The sequence below is a fragment of the Anopheles cruzii genome, chromosome 2 (assembly GCF_943734635.1).
Source record: "Anopheles cruzii chromosome 2, idAnoCruzAS_RS32_06, whole genome shotgun sequence".
Classification (NCBI taxonomy): domain Eukaryota; kingdom Metazoa; phylum Arthropoda; class Insecta; order Diptera; family Culicidae; genus Anopheles; species Anopheles cruzii.
The window spans coordinates 30,055,080-30,071,759 of NC_069144.1; the positions used below are offsets into that span (position 1 = coordinate 30,055,080).

General features: G+C 43.4%; 4 protein-coding genes across 5 annotated transcripts; 2 read left to right on the forward strand and 2 right to left on the reverse strand.

Annotated features, from left to right (window-relative positions):
• Positions 1 to 670: 670 nt before the first annotated feature.
• Positions 671 to 4,314, reverse strand: LOC128277739 (serine-threonine kinase receptor-associated protein). The gene is made up of 3 exons (XM_053016245.1): positions 3,589 to 4,314; positions 1,361 to 2,026; positions 671 to 1,289 (listed from the first exon to the last, which is right to left on the reverse strand). The coding sequence occupies exons 1-3, from the start codon at positions 3,692 to 3,694 to the stop codon at positions 1,066 to 1,068; spliced, it is 996 nt and encodes a 331-aa protein (XP_052872205.1). The 5' UTR covers positions 3,695 to 4,314; the 3' UTR covers positions 671 to 1,065.
• Positions 4,315 to 4,926: 612 nt separating this feature from the next.
• On the forward strand, positions 4,927 to 6,699 carry LOC128278842 (uncharacterized). The gene is made up of 7 exons (XM_053017568.1): positions 4,927 to 4,984; positions 5,069 to 5,262; positions 5,355 to 5,459; positions 5,527 to 5,691; positions 5,762 to 5,896; positions 6,360 to 6,473; positions 6,550 to 6,699. Exons 1-7 carry the CDS (start codon positions 4,927 to 4,929, stop codon positions 6,697 to 6,699), a joined length of 921 nt encoding a protein of 306 aa, XP_052873528.1.
• Positions 6,700 to 7,452: 753 nt separating this feature from the next.
• On the forward strand, positions 7,453 to 10,986 carry LOC128277582 (alpha-1,3-mannosyl-glycoprotein 4-beta-N-acetylglucosaminyltransferase A). 2 transcript variants are annotated; one of them, XM_053016059.1, is made up of 6 exons: positions 7,453 to 7,661; positions 8,070 to 9,074; positions 9,171 to 9,301; positions 9,364 to 9,665; positions 9,742 to 10,003; positions 10,086 to 10,986. In XM_053016059.1, the coding sequence occupies exons 1-6, from the start codon at positions 7,655 to 7,657 to the stop codon at positions 10,113 to 10,115; spliced, it is 1,737 nt and encodes a 578-aa protein (XP_052872019.1). In that variant the 5' UTR covers positions 7,453 to 7,654; the 3' UTR covers positions 10,116 to 10,986. The 2 variants fall into 2 exon arrangements, with proteins under 2 accessions (XP_052872019.1, XP_052872020.1); XM_053016060.1 differs by having other exon boundaries at positions 7,453 to 7,599.
• Positions 10,987 to 11,888: 902 nt separating this feature from the next.
• Positions 11,889 to 13,743, reverse strand: LOC128267400 (zinc finger CCHC domain-containing protein 8 homolog). Its single transcript, XM_053004228.1, has 2 exons — positions 12,503 to 13,743; positions 11,889 to 12,428 (listed from the first exon to the last, which is right to left on the reverse strand). The coding sequence occupies exons 1-2, from the start codon at positions 13,706 to 13,708 to the stop codon at positions 11,889 to 11,891; spliced, it is 1,746 nt and encodes a 581-aa protein (XP_052860188.1). The 5' UTR covers positions 13,709 to 13,743.
• Positions 13,744 to 16,680: the final 2,937 nt, after the last annotated feature.

Sequence of the window (16,680 nt, forward strand, 5' to 3'; positions counted from 1 at the left end):
ACAACGGCATTAACAAAAAAACTGAATAAAATCAAAACTTGAAAGTGAAATTAATGATAAATGATCTAAATTACTTGTAGTTCGTTGTTCGTTCGTTCGTTGTTGCATTTTAAGTTTTTATATCTCTGTTTCTTTTTTACGCCTGTTCTTTGCCTACATGATTTAGGCTTTTCGTCAGGAAGAACACACCCGATATAACCGAACAACCGGAATAGCAAAATTGAATGAGTTGTGTCGTCCAAGGTGGATGTTCGTCCTTCATAGAAGGCTCAATCAAAGTTCTTCTTTATGCCGCAACTACAACCGCCGTATGGTCGTGGCCTGCAACTGAGGTTCACTCCACTGGTAGCCGTTATCCCGGTCATTCTCGCATCCCCGGCGATACAATTCCGCCATCTGAAACTGAACCCACCACACAAGACTTTGCGGGCTGTTTCGTCGACCGCCATTCTCATGATATATACGCTGCAACGGCTCCTCCATTGTCCCTCCACAGATGGGAAGCCAAAATTCCGCCTAAGCCACGAGGTTCAACCGAGTTGGAGCACAATTAACTCAATATTTCACAAATACCATAGCAAATCAATGGCCAATAATTGGTCATAATGTGTGATCCAGTTTGCATGTCTCTGCAGATCTACAAAGTGTCGTTTTGTTCGTTTTCTTTTATTTTGCAACAAATTAAAAGCACTTCTCACTCACATCTTTCCGCAGATAAATAAATGGATTTCGTCATTTCACGTCGTTTGGCCAACGCCATTCGCTGCTTCATCCGAGAATGATTATATGGGTTACTGAATGGGGAAAGGCTCCTTCTACGGAGCAGATCGATGCTGTTGCATGGTGCCCGGATTCTGTTCGCTGCACACATACTGTGGATCTTAAGTCCATAATACAAATCTCGTCCGCTTGAAGTGCAAAGGGTGGCGTCCGGAACCAATGGCGACGGTGGAAGATTATTGTTACCGTTTCACTACGGGGCTTTTGTCACGAACGACACGTTTTTGTCAGTACAGACTGTTTCTCGTTTGAAGATCACTCCTGTATACATCGTCGTGCAGTGGCTCAGTTCGCGGTGACCGGTGTAGAGGGGGCAGCTGGTGGCGGACAATTGACGGTGGCGGAATTGTTAAGATCCGTCGGTTCCGTACACTTCCACAGTCCGTACGTTTTACCGACGGTCGTTTGCCACAGGCGCAGTGTGCCATCCTCAGACCCACTGGCGTACAGCTCACCGTCCGGACTGAAGCTGACCGAGTGTACAGGTCCGAAGTGGCCCTTGAAGGATTCTACAAGAAAGAAAGCGTAACCGGCATTGGCCAACGGCGGCTTAGTCTGGCAACAAAATGAACACACTTACCAATCTCGTTGCCCGTAATGTAATCGTACTTGTACATTTTAAAGTCCTCTCCACCACACACAAACATCTGCTTGTCCGGATGCAAACTGGCCGAGGCTACGCGCGTCGGGATGACAATCTCCTTGAGCTTCTGCAGCGTTTCCATCTCATAGAACGAAACGCAGGTGCCGTACGTAACCGTGAGTATCGTTCCGTCCTTGGACAGCTCGAGACCATTGGGATTGGATGTGAACTCGACGCGCTGCACCTCCTGCCCGGAGCTGCGGTCCCACAGGCGCAAGGACTTGTCGTCCGCGCAGCTGATGACGCACTTTTCGTTCCGACAAAAGAGTGCTCGTTTGACACTGCCTGCGTGGCCAGTATACGATTCCAGTGCTTTACCCTCCGAGCTGAGATCGAACACCCGCACCAGCTTCTCGTTGCTACCGGTGACCAGCAACTGACTATCGTGACTAAATGCCACCGTTTTCACGATGTGATTGTGCTGTAAACTGTGGACTTCCTCGCCCGTCACGGCATTCCAGATTTTACCCGTAAAATCGGCTGCACCGGACGCGGCCAGCGTGGCCTCGTCGTTTAATGCCACCCCCCAAACGGCACCTTTATGGCCCTCAAACGTGCCAACCCAATCGCCGGTGTCGCCCATTCGCAGCATCGGCTTGCCATCTGCAGAAAGTTGTAAGAAAGTCAATCGAAAGAGAAACGGTTGAAATTATTTTTTTGCACTCTAGACATTATTGAAAACTAATATTGCAATGATAAATATGTTTACGATGAAGAAATGGATCTCTATCCAGTATTTGTGAAACTCTGTTTCTGATACCTAAAGTATTTTATATTGGTTTTGATTCAATGACGCTGTGACTAGAAGAAGAAAAACGTTTAATTCTTTGACCGAAGTTGATTTTCATCATCATACGAGACGTATGCAAGACTCACACTTGTAGCAGTCCTCGTAGCGTATGTTTCCCGATTACTTGTTGTAAGTTGTATATGGTCAAGTAAATGCCGGATAAAAAACAATCTGATGCATATATGGCTGTCGAGCCATGAATGCAAGTCCTAGGCAGATCTTCACAAGTTACTGACCTAAACACTCTATAGCCTATACCTTGATACAAAAAAACGGACTGACTTTAAGATATATGACTGTCAACGAGTTTAAAGAATCTAACGAGTTTGAAAGAATAAAAACATAATCTCACATAGGAATCAAAAAGGTTCGGGAAACATGATCAAATTTTTACGTCTCTCTCTCTCTCTGATAAATCATTGCATGGCCTTATTTAGAAGGGAACTGGTTCTTAGTACTCTAGCCGCTATCGCAAACTCTCCGTTTCAGAAATAATATTAAAAACCTTGACGATCAGAACACTGCGAACTAAGGAGAAGGAAGGAATGAAATGTCACGAGGAAAGCGAACAATATCCCCACTGGCAAACACCGCCATGCCTCGGTTACTACCACCGGAACTGTACTTAAAACAGGTTCCTGGCCGGCGGTGTATGTATTAAAGAGTTATGCTCGCCTTGAAGGTGTCTATCTACACTGCATGCGCCTCTCTCCGTAGGTTGCTGGTGTCTACTTCCGCATTTTACACAACAACGTTCGTGTACTAAGGGCTACTCCAGCACACCCCGGCGCGAAGCATTATTCATACGGGACACGAACACGCACGAACTGCGCTCGTCGGCAGAGATTAAAAAACAAACGCACGTTTCACTCCATCCAGCAATTCGGTTGCTGGAGGCGGATAGGTTCAATTTTTTATCCGATCGATTTGCCATGCTTACAACACAATTGCCACACCGGCTCGTGATATTGGTGGGGGCAGGGTTTTTGTTCCCCTCTTCACTGGTCACATCGCGGAAGAACCTTGATGTCCCAATGACACGCTGACAAAGCGCTGTCATGCCGATCGGACGAAGGAACCTAAATCAGGAACTAGAGAACATATCCGAATAGAATGTTTTTGTAACTACATCGGTTCTACACTGACATTCAATTAGTCTAAAAAGTAGAAGAAAGAATCAAAATAGTACCCATGTACGGCTCAAGGACATCGTCAGCGGGTTTGAGGCGAGCTAAAATCATTTTCTTACATTTTCAAGGACACCGACCGACCAACGTTGATCGCCAAAACAAAGCGCCATACTGTGTCTAAGCGAAAGTGCGTTTTAAGGTGCTACATACCAACTCTGCTGTATAATTTACTTAGTAACAATTACCTTTACAAGCCGATATGAGAAAATATCCACACTCGGTAAGGCCGCTGAAATCCAAATGTACCACGGGTCTGGTGTGCCCGGAGCAGGTCAAGGGGATTTGTTTCATAGTTCGGTTTGCTTTGGTGGTCCGCCGTCGTCTAAAATGCTAAATGCGAACGTTTTAGTGACTTCTGCCGAGCACAAAACAGTTCCTTTGAGAAGCAAGTAGCGTCACTGACAAAACACCGCACACACTCTGCTGTTTCGTCCTATATCGCACGAGCCCCGTCAGGCCAGACTAAGCTAAATTAGCAACCCTCACACGCGCACTTAAGGCTACGGCACGTAGTAAAGGTTTAGTAGACCGCAAGGAACAGGAACGCAAGGCAAGGCTTCTGCCCCGCAGTCGCGAAACGATAAGAAATCAAATTATGACGATGCTGCTGCGAATCGCCTGCACACTTTGCCTTCGCCTTTCTCTACACTTTGCCACTTTCTATGACGGAAATTTACGTTGTACGTTGCGTGGTGGTGAGCGGAGTTCCAATGTCACTTCGTGACCCAGCCTTGGAGTTTCACGTACATTCAGTCGAGTTGGAAAACACCGTTCGTTAGCGAGCGAGTAGCACCAATAATCAATGAGTATAGTTAACCATACCGTATGGCAGTGTCCGGCGCTACGCACTACTCTGTAACTGTAACGGTGTCGCGGAAGAATGCAAAGTACTGAGCACTCGCGATGTTCCGCAGTTCTCGCAAAAGTTGGTTGCACTTTTCAGGTTACAATGTTTATAGTTACGGGTCCGACACGAAGCGTCACTGCGGATGCGTGTACTAAAGCTGCAGTGTCATTTTGTACCAAACTAAATGTACAGAGCAATACGAATAACCAACGGATTGAAGCAAATAATAAAATCTTCAAACACATGAATAAAAATAAGCTTAAACTATGGTTAGAAGTGAATACGTTGCAGACGCGAAAACCTCCCATCAAAGCTGAACCAAGCGATAATGCATGTGATCGCATGTCGTGAAACTTAACTTGGCATAAAAATTAAACACCATAGATTGATTGCGATTAAAAATATTACTTTATTTCATGGTAATGCCAGTAATTGGTAATTGTCTGTGCTTTAAGGCCCATAATAGATGAGCGACTTTTCAATTGATTGGTTTTCGATTGATTAATTGGACAATTTCGAGAGCAGTTGTTAAAGTTGTACTAAACAATGATGCTGTGTGATGGTTACGTTGTATTTAGGCTCAGAAGGCTTTGCTTGCACGGTGATCGGAGGTTTTGTTGAGGTTACCCAATTAGTTGCATTTGATTTGTTTAATTATTTGACGAGGTGCCGCATCATGGAGTTCACAGCAAACGATCAGATTCAACAATACTATAACTACACTTGTCTAAGTGGTACGTAAACATTTAAAACTCATTGTTCATTCTTCTATTCAATTCATCTATCTAAGCAGTGTATAAATTTACAAAAATCTACAGAACGAAACATTCAGTTGATGCGACGAAAAATACTGTACAAAAAAGAACAATACTGCAATCACTTCGCAAGTGTTATCAAAAACACAACTGAATTAAACGAAAAGCTTAATCCAAAATTAGTCATCAATGCGGGTAATTTACGAGACGTCTTACATGATGAGGCTTTTCTACAAATACCGTACGACTATGTAATGGTAAGTGATTTTAACATATTGTCACACGATTGTGATATTTCCATTTAAGTAATTTTACCAGCATGTTATTTTATTTTTTGTGTCAATTGTAGAAAATTGTCTTCGACTTGGAACAGTCCATCTTTTCTCGACGCAACACTTTAAATGGTTTGACAAGGAAGATACAGTTTCAGCGCAAACAGTATAATACTTTGTTGGTAAATTTTCAGCATCAGATATCTCCTAAGGTTTACCCACAGCAACATTTGGTTGCTTTATTTTCAGATGAAAATTTTTACATATAATTTTGAAATCAACAATTCCAAATATACAGAAGGTAAAAAGGAAGCACTAGCGGCTTCTTTGAAAACAAATCGCTGTGAGGCATCCTTACGTATCGCGCGGAATGTGCAAAACTGCTTGCTACAGATTGGAAAATTCTTATTCAAGGTATGTAGTGTGAGAATTGGACAGTTCGTCATGTAATCGCGGATCAATATTGTGTTTCGTTCTCCATCAGGATAACTTGTGCAACAACACATCTCTGGAGTTTTTGAAACAGAATATCCAAGAGCAAATCATACTGATTCACAAAACAGTCAAAATCGGTCGCCCAGTTATAGCCGATGTGCTTGCACTAAACAAAGAACTAAAGGTAACACTTTGGGATTATATTGACATCAATTTACACGGACTAAACAAGGACATAGACTGATGAACAGACTTAGATACAACTAAATGGGTTATAATTTCTTTACGTTCTAATCGTGACCAAAAGAAGCTATTTTCTTCACATCTTGTGTCGAGACATTCGAAGCGAGAGTCATACAGATCCTTTATAGTCCTAGTACTCACATACCTCATTAAGACATATTTTGTATGAAACCTCATAGCAGAGCAAGATTGGCCATAGCGCATACAAAAGGGGAAACTCAACAGCGGTAGGGGATGGAGACAACTTGACTCTGGCCTAAAGTAACAAATCCAGGATTTTGGGGCTCGCAAAAGGAGACAATGGAGATTTGAATGGAGATGAATCGCGGACAGAAAGATGTGAAGTTTTGGTGACAAATTTTGTACTTGTATTCATTTCCTCTTTTCTGCGCTAACTTCAACAGAAATTAACGAATACTTTCCGCATCAACCGCAAAAGAAACATGAGGTCACTTGCGGAATGCAAATTGATTATGTTGAAAGAACGTTCAGCAATAGCGAATGGCAGCATGGAAGAGGTAATTCAAATATTTTTCTATGAATTCTGTTTAATACATAAGTATAGTATACAATTTGAACATTTTTTTTCTTTAGATCGACCCTAAAATGTGGTCCTTGCGTTTTAAATCCATGACACCAAGTATGGAAGCGTTTCAAAATGAGAAAGAAAACCTACAGGTTAAAATAGAAGATCTAAAGCAGGCTTTTTTGAGTAGAAATGAAGCTAATGTGCATTTGGGGTAAGACCAGACCTTTAAAACTCCTACAGTAGCCTTAAAATTATTACACATTTCGTTGGAGATAGAATCACAGATAAAATTCATGGAATCACTCAAATGCAAGAGGACATTTGCCAGAAAGTATCGATTCGTAAGCAACTAGATATCGGTGTCGAAAATTCAAAGTTTGCTGCTTACGACTATCCGACATCAGGGTGAGAAAAAATACTATGACCGCTACATACTAAAGTACTGTTACTTTTTAATGGTTTTATTATTATTCGTCAGGTTATCTCAACAACACATTGACCAGCAAGACGAAGAAGAAAACCATAAAAGTTTGGAACGCTCATTGGTTCACTTTAAATCCCTGAACCTGTTACTGAATCAGTTTTTAAAAGCCATTCCCCAAGTAACCAATCGAGACACATTGCCCATACAATTTCAGAACAGTCAAAACATGGAAAATGATCAAAATTTAGCTATGCTCACGGCGTTATATGGTTTGTTCGTTTCTGTCAAATAAATGTTGCTCAACAATAGTTGGAACCAAATTATAGATGGTGTTTAACATTAAAAAACCCGAAACATTGAAAAACGTTCAAATCAAATTTAGTACAATTTAAGCGTTTCATTTGCAACGCTCCAAACACTCCAAAAACATTCTTTCTCGTTTGTGAGGTCACTCTTATAAAGAATGTGTTGTGTAGAATTACGAGCAATCGCTTAAGCTGAGCAACTGACAGCGCAAATGTAACAAAACAAAGTTCACCGAAAAACCAAACCCAAACCGATTTCTAGGAGGGGTTTGCCCCACAATTGTGCAGAAAATATTTCGACTGCACAGGCAAAATATGGCTCACTGAACGTATCGAAGTGAAAGTGTATAAAATTTCGCCCATGCGAAAGTGGAATCTCTCAGCATGTAATGCTTAGTGAATAAAACTCGTTTAGTAGATATAGACAACTTTGTGCCCTCCATGAATGGTAAACAATGTAATCGATTTGGGGTTTGTTGTTTTAACAGTGTAGAAAATCAGGAAACACAATTGGACAAAGTCCGAGGATAAGTCAGGCGAAGTGGGAGGATTGCTTTTTTTGATGTACTGCGTAAGAGTAGTGCTGCAAAAATTAGATGTTTTGTGTCAAACGGAGCGCTTCAATTTGCACCTTCTCTTGTAATTCCTAGGAAATGAAAGCAAAAATAATGTTATTGCCTTCGTTACCTTCGTCGTCAGATTTTCTCAAAAATTTAATTCTAATGTTTCCCAACTTGTTGATGAATGAATTATTGTTGCAGTCCTCAACTTGGTTTTGAGTTAGTTATAGCCTCCTTTGTTGTTCACGAAATGCGTTTTCTGATGCATTCGCTATGTTTTGATGTCTTCTTTGCAGAAATGGTGATATCAGAAATCATGAAAATGGGTCTGATTGCTTCTTCGCTGCGCAGGCGTGGTTGCTTGTACGGGATAGTTCTCGTCTTGATCCCGTGCACCGTGCTGATCGTAGTAATCGGCACCGACTACACGACTGAACAATCGATGTCTCAGCGCATGGCCGAGTTTCAGATGCGAATGCAGTATCTGGAATCTATGTACCGCACAAAACAGGAGGACGTCGCTATACTTTCGCAGTATCTTCGCCTGGCCGTGAACGGTGGCAGAGGTGTTGGTGGTAGCTCGACCAGTTCCACGGATGGCGTGAATATATCGTCACTGGCAAACTTGGACTTGCTGGAGGGTTTGAGCGCCGATTCCCGATCGCTAATACGCAACGTAACATCGTCCGTACGGCTGGCCGAGAACCTGAAGTTGCCAACGGCTTTCCACTTTTTGCCGCACCTGCTGGACGATTCGGCATCATTGCAACCAAGTTTCATTGAAAGCAAGAAACGGCAAGGTGTAAGCATCGTGCTCGGTATTCCAACAGTGAAGCGCGATAAGCAGTCATATCTGGTGGAAACAATAGACAATCTCATTTCCAATATGGACGAAGAAGAGCAGAATGACACTATGGTTGTAGTATACGTCGGAGAAGCAGATCTCGACTATGTGAAGCTCGTAGCGCACCATATACGCAATCGTTTCGGCAGCTACATCGATAGTGGATTTCTGGAAATCATTGCACCATCCGCTTCCTACTATCCCAACATGAACAATCTTCGTCAGACGCTGAACGATTCGTTGGAGCGCGTGCGATGGCGTTCGAAGCAGAATCTCGACTTTGCTTTCTTGATGGCGTATGCGCAGCCAAAAGGTGCCTTCTACCTGCAACTGGAGGACGACATCCTGACGAAGAAAGGCTTTGTGACGATTATGAAAAACTTTGCTCTGGAGAAGACGGCAATGAAGGAGCACAGTAATTGGTTTGTGCTTGACTTTTGTCAACTAGGTTTCATAGGTAGGTCAGACTAGCATTCTGATACTTGTTCATTGCCACCTTTGCCCTGTGTTTGGTCCGATTTCTACTTATACCGCTTTCAATTGTTCATTTTAGGCAAAATGTTCAAATCAGCCGATCTGCCTTGGTTAATAACATTTTTTCAAATGTTTTACAACGATAAACCCGTAGATTGGCTTTTGTACCACTTGATATACACTAAAGTTTGCAGCGTAGAGAAAGATGGGGTAAGATTCGTGTTTTGAGGTTACTGAAATTACAAGTGCTTACTAGTTATTTTTATTTACAGAAAAGTTGCAAACAGGAAATGACAAAACTGTGGATACATTACAGACCCTCACTGTTTCAGCACATTGGAACACAATCCTCGCTCAGGGGCAAGGTGCAAAAGTTAAAGGACAAACAATTCGGCAAAATCCCCAACTTTCATCCGCATCGAAATCCTCCGGCCAACGTTCGGTCAGGCATTCAACCATACAAATCCTACACATTGCAGAAAGCTTACGCTGGTGATAGCTTCTTCTGGGGACTGATGCCGCAGCCTGGAGACTTGATTGAGTTTCGCTTCAAACAGCCCACCATTGTCCGCAGGTACTGTTCACTGTCCCAAGAAGTTAAAACGAAGATGGTACCGACAGCAATGCAATGTTCTACTTCTATTCCAAAGATATCTGTTTCGTAGCGGAAACTTTGAGCAACCGTCAGACCGGTTTTATAACACCACCGTCGAGGTGCTACCGGCCGGATCAAATGCGTCGGCAATCAGTGCCACGTTGCCGTACAACTTAACGAAAGACGGATTCCTTGTGGTAGGAAGCTTCAACAATTACGGTATAGCAGAGGGTGTTATAGATTCTAAAATCGGCAAACTAAAAGAACTTCGATTGCATGTCAACAGTGACAGTCAAAACTGGGTCATATTGCGCGAAGTAAGGATGTCGCGTCTCAACGGTCGCAGATCCAAGGACTACAGTAATACATATTTTTCTCTCTTGTTTGAACTTATTTTAGATCTACTTGCAGAGCAACAGCGTTCGGTGACAGAAGCATACGCCAATGATAGAGCCTTTCGGTTATAGCAGCAACTTGAAGACAAGGTCTTCGTCGGTGGCACTCGGATCCTTGGATACCGCTAAACGCAAGCTGGGACTGCTAGTGGCCGCCTTACCTAAAGTAAACAGGAGCAAACTGTTCCAGCGTAATCGTGTTATTTCCTATACAGGGTCAAAACCTTCAGGTAAAGTCATAGATCTCGGAGAGGTCCCGAAACCGGTCAACGCAACAGCGAATATCCAGCGCGACGACCATGCTGGTACGAATGGAGACATCCAACAGAAGTTGCAACACTCAAAATTTGCCTCGTAATACCAGACCGTTACAATCACTTGAGGTTATAATGCGTGTATACTCGATTATATATCTACGGTGTATGTATTTTGTGTGAATGCTTGTTTTCGTCCCATTGCATTTTGTACAGTGTTATCGAGCGCAATGCGATAAAACAGACAATTGGATGTCTAATGTGATCTTCATTTTTGTTTTTGCGAATGCACAATTAGCGAGGGCTTGGCTTGGAAAACCAGTTGAGCAATCGAAGCGAACAGTATCTCTTTTTGTGAATTGCTAAAAAAAAAGGTTTTTACAGATTTATGTAAATGTCAGTGTTTGTTAATAGGTGTATAAATAGCTTATTGTAAATGTAAACAGGATTTTATACAAATAACCAATGCACGTTAAATGAATATGAAAAGGTTATTGCAAAGAAAGAAGAAATGGCTGATCAGAAACTGAATATTTGTATACTTCCCTTCTTTTCCAAACTTACGGGTATACAACTAGCTACGTTTAAAAGCTACAATATGTCTAGAGCCAATCATGATAACCCTACAAGTCCCAATCCTTCTCCCTAAAATCCGCCTTATAATAAATTACTTCCGCTTCCGCCATTGACTGCCCTGTGCTGTGCTCGGCACTGGTCAGTGTCAATAAACACAATACAACTATCGCAATGTTTCATTTGACGGTTCTGTCTTGTTGTTGATCACTAGTTTTTCTCGGGTCTGATTGCTTGATTTTCATACTCTCCAATGGTCAAGAATACAATGAATAGTTAAATTTAAAAAAGAAAATGAGTACTAGTTAGATGGAAGCCCCCGTTAATAGAACAGCCGGTAGCCATGTCACGCAACAGCTACTTATCGAAAAAATACCATTTCAAATTACCCAAAGTCTTGTGGATGGATGTGAAATAAAAATACATAATTTTTGTTACGAATTAGAAAATACTTTTCATACGTCGTGGAAACAAAAAGAGTGAATCATTGATTGATGTCTCAATGGAACCGTATGGAATTCTCCTTAGGCCTTCCCACCAAACCCTTTCTTGGTTCTCCATTTTCAATTGTATTCGTACCCGCCGTTAACGGAAAGGACGGATGAGGTGCAAATAGTAGTGGATGGCTTAGGCGGATGTCCTACGTTGGGCACGAGGATGTTCCTTCCATTCTGCGCACATCACATGAGCTGCAAATTTCCTTTTACGGCAGTGGTTTTTTTGGACAAAACAAGAAAGGTTTTGGTTCGTACTCCATGCACGCTGAGGTCGCTGAGACATGGCCAGGGATTAATATTCATGCCCAGAAATCATCTTTCTCAGCTGGAAGATCGTCTCCCAGGTGCCCCAGGTGTGAAAAGTTGCCGTTATTATTTTTATCCCACTAGGATTGTCAGACGGGAAATGTGACTTCTAAACTAGTTCTTTATTGTTCTTATTTTATTTAAAATCTTATAATGAAATACGGTGGACGCATTATTCTAAGCTTCTTCGTCCGTTTCGCGATGGTGGTCATTGATTTTACGTCGGACTTCAGCCAGCAACGATTTCATCTGTTCGTATTTTCCGGTCGAATCAGGAAGATTTTCGAAGTGAATTACATCGCTAACACCCTGCGAAAATGCTTCCCCACTTGGCAACGAATTGTAGGGCGTGAAGGCCTTAAGGATCGGGGTCCCAAGTGACATCTCTTTGAGTTCCGCATTTCTCAACTCATCAGAACACGGCAATTTGCTCATCACTATTTCATGCATAGTGCCCGTCGCAGCGGTGGGTGACGCCTGGTTCTCCACCGTTACACCTGATGGTAGTGGCGATGGTGGCGTTTTGTATTGTACGCCACCAGCCTCTACAGATTGGTTTTCACACTGCAAGATATCCGCCGAAAAGGGGCTTCGTTCAACGCTTCGTTCGCCGTGCGACTGGTCTGCGAGCTGCTGCATTAATTGCCTCTGTTTTTGCTGCAAATCATCCAGCGAAGGCGACAGGGCACGTTTTTCGCATTTATCCTGAACAGGCGTCTGAAAACGGAAATTTTGAAATGATGTTTGAAATGATGATATCTTGTTCCAATATTTATATTTGCTGTACTTACATCCAGCGAGATAATTTCACAAGTTTGCTCAATTAGCACGACGCTTTCATCGATGTTTACGCTTCGACCGGTGGTCTCAGCATCATCCGACAGTTCTCCGTCCTCCAGTTCCTGTGGTGATTGCTTCTCTTCCGAGCAATTCTCATCGTTATCGACTGTCTCCATGTCGACCGTTGAGTTGGCGCAATCGAAAGATGGGTCTTCTACCGTGCTAAGTTTTAGCTTTTTTCTACGGTATCCGCGCACTAATGTTCCTTGTAACTGTTGAAACATTCTCTCGCGGCACATTTCGTCCGAGTATGGAGCAACGTTGTGATACTTAGAGTCATCATACATAGTTCGTGGAGGAGGCTCGTTAAATCCGGGAAACTCTATGATTCGTCGCACGTCAAATTTCATCCGATTTTCATCCACTTGTCCTTCGCTCTCCTCTGTATGTTGGACTGCCTCACCGGTAGAGTCAAACAACTGCAACCCGGAGTGAGTGACTTTCGCTTCTTCAAGCCATCCCGGCGGATAGCCGAAAACTCGCATTCGGTATATATGCAGCGGAAGGTCTCTACTGCCGAGCCCCAGAGCATCACGTAGCTGAGAGCTCAACTTGCCAGGCACGAAATGGCCATACTTTTGCTCGAGATCCGCGTGGTACCGGTCATTTTTCTTCAGAAACTCTTCTTTTTTCTGCCGAATCCGAGCATAGTTCCGTGGCTTCTTGCAGTTCTTTAACCCATGGTCTCCTTCGCAGTTCCAGCACGTTTGCTTCATTTTTGGTCTTCGCGGTGTGGAGCTTGGTGAGGTATCCGGTACTTGGCCATCGAACACTTTGTTTAAAATTTTCTTGTAACTTGGTATGGGATCCTTGCTTTGCTTGCTTTTTGGTGTGGAATCTATAATGAACAGCGAATCGTCGGCTTCGGCGGGGCAGGACATAGTTTGCAATGTTTCGTCACTCCAAACCTCCAATAGCGAACCACTTTCACGCACTCGTACCGTTTGCATTGGTCGGTGGGAAGCAAAAACATTTTGTATTGTCAATGAAAGTTCATCTTTAAAGCTTCGATCAAGTAGCGTATCAAATAGTTCAATCCTTAAAACGAGGGATTGTTTACCCTGCTCTACCGGTACGGGACGCTTCGGGCTATCGTCTTCGTCATCAATTACCACCATCGAGTAGTCGTTTTCCAAGATTTCCACTTCACTGTCCATCGTGTGTCCATTCCTTGTTAGCCGACTATCAGGGCAATCGCTGGCAATACTTTCATTCATGGTTTAAAGAATGCACAAAACCTGTTTTCACGAAATTTAGACCCTTCAATTTGTAGCCATTAATTCTTCCTTTTTACTTTGTGATGATGCGTTCCATAATTCCACATAAAAGGTGATGAAGTTTGTTGTTATGACGTATGACGTTTCGTTGGCAGGGTTGCTTCGAAATACATTTTTAAATTTTGCACTTTTAGTACAACCGTAAATATATCCGTTATAAAACGGATAAGAAACAACCCGAATTATGTTGAATTTTATGTTGCGTTTGTAGGGGAGTCGGGGGCGCGGGCGCAGGCTCAATCAACGTGATATTTGGCACAGCGTAGTTTTGTGAAACCGTGAATACAGGTCAGTTCGACTCTTCCACACCTCCGGGAGGGGGGCTCCCACACAAACGCAACATAAAATTCAGCATAATTCGGGTTGTTTTCGAACAAATCGAACCAAATTCTGCAGGCGGGAGTTTTGGGGAAATGTTCTGGGGAATGTTTGAAACCCCTCAGCTCTTTTCAAAGGGGCTCCCATACAAAATCTGGGTAAATTTCAGCAAAGCTCGGATAATTTTCAAGCAATTTAAGCCAAATTCAGCTGGTGCGAGTTTTGACATGTATCCAACGGGAAGTGTAAAGGGAAGCCGATCGGAAACGTCACCGGGAAACGGAGGAGTAACGGGAGGCGGGAAGGGAAATTGAACGAATACGTCACCGGGAAGCTCGATCGTCTGAAAAGTAGGAGTAACGGGAAGCGAAAAGGGAAGCTGATCGGATACGTCATCAAGAAGTCCTCTGAAACGCCTCCCAATCGAGAAATAAGGATGAAATAAGGCGCAGCGGCGCCGGGAACAGCTAGTACTAAATAGTTTTATGATGAATTTGTGTTTGAATTACAAGTAATAATTAAGTTAAAATTATTTAGCATGCTTGAGATACAAAAAAACCTCAATTGAGTAGTCTTCGATTAGTCTTAAAATACACAAGGTGTCTCAATGTTTTCGCCCGGACAAAACGGCGAAATACTTTTCTGTTGCCGCTCGCAACCAGTGTGAAACGTCCGAAAAAATGGCGGCGTCCCGAAAGTCACGTTTCTCATGTGTTTTGGCCTGTACTTTGCTCTTCAGATTCAACAAGTTTTAGGTTGGCGTGCTGAAAATTACATAAATCCGAATTCCGTTTCCAAATATCGATCGCAAACAAAGTGTACCGGGTAACGCTAACGAAAATCCCCTCGAGGTGCATCCGTGCGGCCACAATGCGAGTAAGCAACGCTCGCATCTTGTCCCAACGATCAGCCACACAAGATACTCGGGTAGACAAGATAATTTCCATAGAACATTCGTTGAGGGAAAACCAGCACAGAAACGATACGCCTGGACAGAACATCCGTTAGGGGTACACCGGCAAGCAGATCATTCGAGAAGGACCTCCGTTAAGGGTACACCGGCACAACAAGCACATTAGGGTACATCCAGCAGGACCTCCGCTAGAGGTACACCGGCAACAAGCAGATCACATTAGCGTACATCCAACAGGACCTCCTGCATAACCGACCACCGGCCATAACCGACCATAATAAGCAGATCGTCCCAACAAACACATTACCCAGCCTTGAAATGTCTCAGGCTAGGATAGCAGAAGATTACCTTAAGAGATAAGTTAGGTAGTAATAAGGAAGTATATAAGATCCTGTACAGATAGAAATAAATCAGTCTTGTACTTATGTTTGAAACGATCAGACGTTATATTAAATTCGAGTTTTCCGCTAACCGGGAGTAGGAAACTCTAACTTGCGTAAGCTGCACACCACCGGAGAGCCGTATCTAAACTCCCAGCAACTTGTCGAGGCGATACTAGAGGATCAGAACGAAGAGGAGGACATCGAACCTCGTGGATGGATCGTCGATCCGAGTCAATGGATCTCCCTTGCCGACAGGAACAGCAGCAAGAGAGAGCAGGCTCCACGAAAGAATGCGCCAACTCTGCCGCTGACGCTTCGTTGCGTGCCGCAACTGATTGTGAACCCGAGAAGCGACCCGAAGTACCTGAGCCGAACGGGCCAAACACGCTCACTGAAGAGGCGGCCCAGCGACTACTGGCAGATTACAAACGCCTGAAGGATGAACGAGAGTGCAAGATCTGCATGTCTGAGGAAGTGCGTGTAGTTTACACTCCCTGCGGACATTTGGGTGAGTTTAACCGACCGTCTGTTTGTTTCATGGTTGTCTTTAGTTCACTTTTTATTTTCCCCAGTGTCCTGCGTCCAGTGTGCATCGGTCATGCTTTCCTGCCCCATGTGCCGGGCTAAGATTAAGGGAAGAGTCCGAGCGATCCTGCTGTAAAACAAAACACTCCGGATGCGACCCTCAAATGGGGGTCGCTCGCAGCGCTCAGGACTTCTCGAGCCAAGTATTTGGGATTCTCCGAGCACAAGGCCACATTTTTGCCCCTGTAGTTCGATATCCCCAACCACGTGGGATATCAACCGTGGCGTTTTGTAAATGTCACTTTAGTATAAGCGAACTGGTTTTGTTAGTTAAACACAAGCGGACGAAACGTGTGTCAACGTGATATCTTAGAATTAGAAGAGCGCAAGTACTGAACAAATTGAAAAGGAAAGAGAGATTGACCTCTATTGAACACTTTACTTCGGGAATGCCGAATTCTGTAATCGATATGAATTGCTTTAGCTAAAATAAAGCTGCTGAGCGATATGATACGTGTTAAATCTCGTTTTGTTGTTCTTGCGCATTGTTTTAACAGCGATTGTGTGTTTGGCATAGCGTTTATTGATCGGTCTCGGTTACAAAGCCTTCGGTGTTTAGCGTTTTTTGTATAAGCATGGTTTCAAGCTAAATTGTTTGATCTTCGTCAACTCCCGCTGTGCCGTGCGTTCCTTCTTGAAGGTGAAGAAGTAGA